This window comes from Coccinella septempunctata, chromosome X (assembly GCF_907165205.1).
Source record: "Coccinella septempunctata chromosome X, icCocSept1.1, whole genome shotgun sequence".
Classification (NCBI taxonomy): domain Eukaryota; kingdom Metazoa; phylum Arthropoda; class Insecta; order Coleoptera; family Coccinellidae; genus Coccinella; species Coccinella septempunctata.
The window spans coordinates 4,239,008-4,247,381 of NC_058198.1; the positions used below are offsets into that span (position 1 = coordinate 4,239,008).

The 8,374-nt window shown below is 36.1% G+C and overlaps 2 protein-coding genes across 2 annotated transcripts; one reads left to right on the forward strand and one right to left on the reverse strand.

Moving 5' to 3' along the window:
- Positions 1–1,561: 1,561 nt before the first annotated feature.
- LOC123321344 (tubulin beta chain-like) lies at positions 1,562–5,536 on the forward strand. Its single transcript, XM_044908839.1, has 3 exons — positions 1,562–1,730; positions 3,340–4,560; positions 5,334–5,536. The coding sequence occupies exons 1-3, from the start codon at positions 1,674–1,676 to the stop codon at positions 5,376–5,378; spliced, it is 1,323 nt and encodes a 440-aa protein (XP_044764774.1). The 5' UTR covers positions 1,562–1,673; the 3' UTR covers positions 5,379–5,536.
- Positions 5,537–5,576: 40 nt separating this feature from the next.
- LOC123321343 (dolichyl-diphosphooligosaccharide--protein glycosyltransferase subunit 1) lies at positions 5,577–7,249 on the reverse strand. Its single transcript, XM_044908838.1, has one exon. The coding sequence runs from the start codon at positions 7,183–7,185 to the stop codon at positions 5,791–5,793; it is 1,395 nt and encodes a 464-aa protein (XP_044764773.1). The 5' UTR covers positions 7,186–7,249; the 3' UTR covers positions 5,577–5,790.
- Positions 7,250–8,374: the final 1,125 nt, after the last annotated feature.

Sequence of the window (8,374 nt, forward strand, 5' to 3'; positions counted from 1 at the left end):
CCTATGAAAGAAACATTTTCAACGGATTCCGCTATCGGTTATTCAAGAAGAAACTGTAAAATTTACTCACAGTGAATCAAGGAACAAAGCAACACTCTTAAGTCCTCTATGTAAAATGAAGAATTGAAGCTCGATACAAATTTCATATAATAGGTGTAATATTTATGATTCACTTAAATAGGTTGCTCATTTGCATTGTTTTAAGCGATGAAACATATAGATTCATAAAATAGGAACTTTTTTATCTGAATATTTCGCAGGACTGTACTGACATCCAACTGAACGAAGGTGTTAATAATGCAGTCATCATAAATCAGGCTGCCAATTTCACCTATCGGTTTGTTAATTTCGGAGTCTCTACTCCAAATTACTCCATTTTTTGCTGTACATACATGATTGATAGTTTCGGAGATACAGAAAGCTGAAAATTATTTTCTCATTTTTTTTACAATACCAGTGGAATTTGAACTTAGTTACTATGTAGTCGTAAAAGAAAAATACGAATAGGTACATTTGCGAAATTCCGTGAAGATCGTATCATGAGGAAATAAAAAAAATTGAAAAAAATTCTGAGAATTTTCTGTATCTTAAACACTATCCATCAGATAGCACTCAAATTTAAAACTAGAACTATCCTCAAAACCTTGTTTTAGAGCGAATAACTTGTTTTCAACTAGGATCTGAATTCTGGAATATTTGTAAAATATTTTAATTTTATGTTTTCAATTACCCTCTGTCAAATTTTCTGTGGTTAATGATTCGTGGAAATTCTGGGGTTAATTTTTGAATTTCGAGTAGGGATTCGTTCTTCCAAGTATTAAATTTGCCATGCTTCAATTCTGAAAAGGGTAAGTTCGTTCCTGTATTTTTGGAACAATACGTATTCGCTGATATTTCTTTCACGTGCTACATGATAATTTAATAATGGGGAAAATGGTCATGGGAAAAGATTGTCCATTATTAATTGACAATACAACGTTCCCAAAAATATTTCGTCACTTGTTTCCGCCCGAAGACATTGAAACTTTCATTTGGAGAAACAGCTAGTCGCATTAAATATTTTTTTTTGGATATTTCATCCACTCAGTGGAAGAAAATTTATTCCAGATAATTGGATAGGATTTAATGTGATGTATGACTAAGTAATCGCTTTTCTGGTACCTACTCCAACATTTATTCAGTAGCATAAAATGATTTACGTACAATAATTACTTTCTATACTGTTGTGTTGTTGACGATGGAACAACATGTCACTCTACTGAACACTGCACCCAATGAATTATGGAATTTTTCGAGCTATCTTTCTAATGGATTATACGAAAGCAATGAAAATGTGATTCAGTTTTAAATTAGCGACAATTGAACCCAATCTTTCCTCATAAGACAATCCTATCTCACCCTTAATAATAATCTATAAATTCCAACGTATATGTATGCTGAAAAATGTGTACAACCTAGGAGAGATCACTGAAATGATTTTTATATCAAACTCAAACAATGTCAGATAATCATAGTAGATTGTAGATTTTTATTTTTATAATGGTATCTCGAATGATAAGGTGAACGCAGGTATTTTATCATCATATACGAAAACAAATTTAATGCCTTCAAACATTGCAACTTCCAATTAAAAAATGTGTCAAGATATAACGTGTTGAGAAAGTTTTACCACGATGAGAGAAATAATTCAGATTCAAGCTGGCCAGTGCGGAAACCAAATAGGATGTAAGGTACGTATGGACATGAATAAATAGAATCAATATCGTGATGTATTGAATGGATTCATCAGGCTAATTTCACGAAACTAATGTAAATTTTCCATATTTTCAGCAGTTTTTGCCTTTAAACGCTTGAAATTATGGAATTTTAATCGTAAATCCTATTTAACATTGTTACATTTTGTAATTTTATTGCAACTCGTTGAGGTACAAGGGTTCAAATTCCAGATCGTTATATTTCTAGAAATGAATCATTCTGTCAATCAGGTGTGAGAAAATACCAATCAAGTTTTGATGTTCCATGGAATATGCATCTCGAAATGAGACCGTTTTCATTTTATGATGATTAAATTAGAATTGCTACAATTTTCATGGTCTATTTTGGTTCAATATTTCCAAAAATAACCTTTGGAAGCGAAGTTGAAAAAAAAACCCTCATTATGCCTAAGATAGTACTATATAGATTTTGTAACACATTATCGAGTATTTTTCGAGATATAATATTTGAATTTTATATGGGGGTTTTAATTTTTTTTCGGAATAGAATTCAAACATTCATTATTGGAAATAATGAACCAAAAACGACTACAAATACATTTCCGATTATTTTTCAGCCGTGCAGGTTGAAACTGAGATTATTCTGAGACCACTTGGTTTCCTCAGCTCTCAATAACCATTTGATCAATGATTTGGCCACCTATATCTCCAGATATACTGCCAGTGGTTTATATCACTATGTGAGTACCTGGAGCAAATGTTATCACTATTTCAAGACATAAATGGTCTCAGACCAAAGGGTTGGATTCATTGAAGAACCTGACCGTTCTAGTTATGAATTTGAGCAAACGCTCAAAATCTCCATCATCTTTGCTATTTCAAGAGCTCTAGGATACTGAACCTAGAGAAATATACTGAGATCGAGAATCTGACAGATGGAGACCCTTATTGTGGATTCTGTCAGCTTTGGGAGAATCCAATAAGAAATTCCTCAAAAATTCTTGAACGAAAACCCTCATCTAACAAAATGAGAACCTCATCACCAAGTGATAAAAGTAGTTCAGTAGAAAATGGCGAACGGAGCTTCTGTCATAGGGAATGCTCTGGATGTGCAATTGTAAGAGGTGTCCTTCTTTGGCATACTTTATTTTAGACCCGTCAAAATGAAAGGGATTAGGTTTATGTTTATGTTATAGTTATGGTTTGGTATGGGGGTTATATTTCACTGCGACCTCAAGGTCTATTGTGCCCCCATGGGAGCTGTTCTCACAACCATCACCATCTGCAGCTCACCAAGCTGTCTATGTTACTTTGTATCTTGAAGACTCTTCTACTTTCAATTTAGAGACGTTTTTCGTTAATTAAACAAGAAACGGAAAAGATCAGTACGTGAATTTGAAGCCATTTAGATAATCGCCAGCTATTGAGGCAAGCTGCCCACCATTGCCACCTGGCTACGCCCAGGGTGTCCTTGAAGCCATATGAGTTGCTGGTGGATGGAGCACTAGGTATCTCCTGAGAGTCCATCAGGCATCTCAAGAAAGAGACACTGTTGGATATCAGATCTCAAATCTTATTTTCACCAATTCGTGTACAATACAAGCTCAATTTTGGTGTTTTTCAGTTTTGGGAGACAATATCCCAGGAGCATGGCATAAACCCGGAAGGATTTTACGTCGGGGACAACCCTCAACAGCTGGAGCGACTCGAAGTCTACTTCAACGAAGGCCGCCAAGAGAATTATGTACCTCGCGCTGTCCTCGTGGATCTGGAGCCCGGAACCATGGCAGCTGCCAGGAGCGGGCCGTATGGCAGACTCTTCAAGCCCGACAATTTCATCTTCGGGTTGAACGGGGCAGGAAACAACTGGGCAAAGGGTCACTATACGGAGGGTGCCGAAATATCGGACGCCGTCTTGGATGTGATCAGGAGGGAAGCTGAGTACAGCGATTGCCTGCAGGGCTTCCAGCTGACCCATTCCCTTGGCGGCGGCACCGGCTCCGGTTTCGGGTCGCTCCTTTGCAGCAAACTGCAGGAGGAGTATCCCGACCGGATTATATCGACGTTCAGCGTGGTGCCTTCGCCAAAAGTGTCCGAGGTGGTGCTCGAACCTTACAACGCTGTCCTATCCACGCACCAACTGGTCGACAGCAGCGATTTAACACAGTGCATCGACAACGAGGCTCTCTACGACATATGCTTCAGGACATTGAGGCAGACGAACCCAACGTACAGCGATCTGAACCATCTGATCTCCCTGACCATGTCCGGCATAACGACCTGCTTCAGATTTCCCGGACAGCTAAACGCTGATCTGAGAAAACTGGCGGTTAATATGGTTCCCTTCCCTTCTCTTCATTTTTTCGTGCCAGGCTTTGCACCCCTTTGCTCTAAATCTCACATGGTTTATCGAAAACTTTCGGTGAAGGACGTTACGGAGCAGATGTTCGATCCCAACACGATGATGGCGGCTTGTAACCCCATGCACGGGAGGTATTTGACGGTGGCGACGATCTACAGGGGTCTCATATCGACCAACGATGTCGAACAGGTGATAATGAACACCCAAATGAGGAATTCCTCGTATTTTGTCGAGTGGATACCTCACAATATCAAAGTTGCCGTCTGCGATATCCCTTCGCCCCATGCCAAACTTTCGGGAACTCTGATCGCTAACACGACGGCTGTTCAGGAACTGTTCAGGAGGATTCACGAACAATTCGTAGCCATGTTCAAAAGGAAAGCGTTCCTCCACTGGTATTTGGGCGAGGGAATGGACGAAATGGAGTTCAGTGAAGCGGAGAGTCATCTGATTGATCTCATATCCGAATATCAACAGTATCAGGTAACGATTTGTTTGGAAATTACATTGAGAACGCCCAGGAAAATATCAGCATTTTCGGTCTACATACATTTTTGTTTTATTCAAAACACTAATAATGGAGGTTGAGAAGGTTGCTTTGCACATAAAGTAAATAAACGGAGGTGTTCTTTGGCTTCGCAGATGATAAACTTGTCCACCTCTCCCTATTTTCGGTAGTTTTCTTCGAACAGAGCCTTCAGAATTGAGCAAGAATAGTGTAAAACCCACTTTTAGTACGACCCGACTTTTCATGAGCTTACTTTTTCAAAACATCCAAAATAAACTCTTCGTTAAAAGTTAGAGATGCATATTTTATCGAGTTTAATCACTTTTTGTCCATGTGTGTCAGAAATGCACATTTTAATGATTTTCTCTTCAGTCTGTATTTAGTTCTGAGCAATTATAAATCGAAAACGAGAGAAAAGTTCCCATTTCTTCACGAAATATTAATGTCTTGAAGCAACCATCATCTTTAATAAACACCCTGTGTATTATTCAATTATAAATCCATGCAATACTATCAAAAAATTTATCCCTAGATGAATATTGAATTTACACAAACCCCACAACGTTATTTTAGGGCGTAATATTAGTTTTTTTTGGGAGTGACCACTCCGTTTATGAATTTGAACAAGCGCCCAAAACCTCCACGTCAGTGCTTACCTCATTTTATTAATCTCGAATTCTGATATTACTGGTTGCTCTCATTGTAAAGCCAGTCAATATGGATAATTCATTCTGTGTATTATTTTCAGGAGGTAGAAGGTGAAGAATATGAGGATGAAGATACAGAACAATAAACATTTATTGACAAAAACTTAAACACATGAAGTCTGATCCATAATCTAAAATATTTATTTTGTGTTCAACGAATGAAAACTAGATTACACCAGATGGACTACAGGGAAAATCTTTCAATTTGAAAAACTAATTGAATCATAATAAATATTTTTTGTTATTAAACTGGTTTTATTGGGTTGTGTAAGAAAGTTATGAAATACATATAAATATATATTTGATCTATTCATATAAATGCTTTATTCATTTCGTATTTCAGTACAAAACCTACTATTACTAATGTCATCGAGGAAATTTTGTAATCTTCCTGAATTGTGATCACCGTTCTATAAAATAACGAAAGCTTTTATCAATCGGAACAAAACTAGAGTGTAACAAAACTGACACAATTTCATTCACTCTGTGAATGAACTACTATTCCTTCTTTTCAGACTTATGGATAGAAAAGTCTAATCTCACATAGATTATAACAATAATGAACAAAGCAAAAAGTGCCAATGCTAATAGTATAGGCTCGTGTATGAGAGTGATCGTATCCCATTGGTATGTGATTTCCAAATCTTGTATGTGCTGCTCCACTAAATTTGTTTTCTTCAGCCTTATAACAACACGACCAAGATTATCTAAGTATTTGTATGTCTTTCCATCTTCCAAACGATGAACGTCGTAAGGAGTTGATAATTTGACGTTTTGTACACCAACAGGAAGAACCACATCTGTTTGAAGTTCTTCAACATGCATATCATCGTATATGTGATCCAGAAGTCGCATGGAGAGTACGTATTCATTTCCTCCTTTCTTATACAGATACTGGTAACTAGGAACGTTGTATCCCAAAGTATAGGAACTTTTCCAACCTCCAAACAGGGGGAATCTTGGTCTGAGCTCTAGTTCAATGTAGTCTTTTCTGGGACGAACAGTTGATGTGGAAATATTTCCATTACTATCCCTATAGTAAATATTATAAGCTGCAGCTGGTAGAATGGTTTTATAGGACTTAATACTGTGGTGATTACTGCTTGTATCTCTTTGATAATCATATCTGGAGAAAGGTCCCTTCAATTTTGCTCCACTGTGCACAACATCGATATTTTCTTCAACTGCAATGTTTCCCCAGTGAGAAATTTCGATCAATCTGTATAAACGAGTGACAGTCAAGAACGGAGAATTGTTTTCATAATGAATACTCATTTCATCGAAACTGAAAGGTGCTATGTCAGTGTAAGGACCATAATTTATTGTGGAATCTGACTGTGATACTGGTTTCAATTTAGTGTGATTCTCAATATTCCTTGAACTCAACGTAACAGCAGTAGTTTGTTTATTCGTCTGATAAGGAGTGTAGAAGTAATGGCTTCCGAAGTACCTCACGAGTTGCTTGTCCTTTTGGGCAATTTCACTAGGATATGGAACTAGGGCTCCTGTGAGTACACTTTCCAAAAATATTACAGCAGTTCTAGATGCTCCAAGAGGCTGTTTCAACTGAACATTGTAGAACACCTTATCTTTGTGTCCAGCAACAACTACTGCTTTTATTTTCAATTCTTCTTTAAGGGCATCTTTAACGGATATAAAAGAGAGATTACCTGCAGTTTCAGGCTCAAGAACTACGAGATAATTGGAAATCGGCGATGATCCTGTGTTTTCTAAGGTTATCGTTGCTGTTAATTTGACCAAGTGAGAAGTTAAATCGATCGTACGTTCTACATTTTTGTTAACGAGCTTCGGTTCAATCTGAACCTGTGCATTTACTAACAATATCGATGAAAATACTAATAGGGAAAATCTAAGCATTTTATAAATCGTCATCACTTCTAACAACTTCCAACAACTCGAAGCTGAGCTGACCGGTTTGACTGACAAGATGACAAGTCAGGTTAGTGTCAGTGTTCGTAGCTTTCACATAGACTTTATTTACTTCTTTTTCTCGGATGATTCGAAGATGGGATTTTCAATCTTCAATTTTCATTTCCTTAATGAGAAAATGAACGTTTTAAATATCACTTTCTTCTTTTTGACTATTACTTAGAAAGAGCTGCCAGCAGAAGAGGGTCAGCTTTGTTAGCTATACTTCTTAGAAAGGGTACCCTCCAAAGCACTACTTGAATTTTTTTTGTTGGAACTTAATTTATAATTATTTTCAGTAAGAAGTATAGTATATATATTCAAGAAATCAGAAGAATTGAAGCTTATCATAGCTAATCGAAAAATTTTCGAATGTAGTGCCTACCTATCTACTACGTATTCTTGCCAAGGTTTCCTTGCTGAAAGTTTGATATTATTATCTCCAATTCAGATACGACTCTCCTGGAAAATACACTGAATATTCTTGAATTAAATAAAAATGCTTTGGTTGAATAATAGTTATATTTGTGGAAACATTACAAAACTATTTGAATATAAAAATTAAGTAGGAAAACCTAATTAAAAATCTTATCTACATACAACAGCAGACTCATGAAGAAGTATCATGTTTTGGCTTACATTGATATTTGGATCATTTTCCTTTATTTTTGTAGTGACACTTTCTTCATACGCCTGCCTAATGAATTAACAGTACTTAAAGTAAATAACTGGAAAATTTTGGACGGCAGTACAAGTTTCGTTCGAAAGCTATTTCATAATGTTCAACTTAAAATATATTCTTAATACCAATGAAAATCAACAAGTTTGTTATAAATATCAAGAAATTATTCCTTAAAATTTTCAAAGGATAATTTTTTGAAATTAAATATTCAGGGTTTGACTGGAACTTATAACAATTTCACATTTTAAGTACAATAACTAGAAATGCTAACTTATATACTGGAATGTTAAATCAACGAATAAATAAAATATTCGATTACATAAGTCTCATCATATCAGTCCTATTGGGTATACATATTCTTTGGGAAATGTTGAGGTATTCACATTTAAAAAAAATCAAGCGGAAATTTTTCTCCTGAAAAAAAGCGTTTTCGTTATTCTTTTATCCTAACTGTTGTTTCGGAATTGAAAA

What these genes read in the sequence shown, in the direction of transcription:
- LOC123321344 (XM_044908839.1), top strand. Translation starts at nt 1,674, where the DNA reads ATGAGAGAAATAATTCAGATTCAAGCTGGCCAGTGCGGAAACCAAATA. An exon ending in GAAACCAAATAGGATGTAAG is followed by an intron (nt 1,731 to 3,339) that starts GTACGTATGGAC and finishes GGTGTTTTTCAG; the next exon opens with TTTTGGGAGACAATATCCCA. An exon ending in CCGAATATCAACAGTATCAG is followed by an intron (nt 4,561 to 5,333) that starts GTAACGATTTGT and finishes TATTATTTTCAG; the next exon opens with GAGGTAGAAGGTGAAGAATA.
- LOC123321343 (XM_044908838.1), bottom strand. Translation starts at nt 7,185, where the DNA reads ATGACGATTTATAAAATGCTTAGATTTTCCCTATTAGTATTTTCATCG.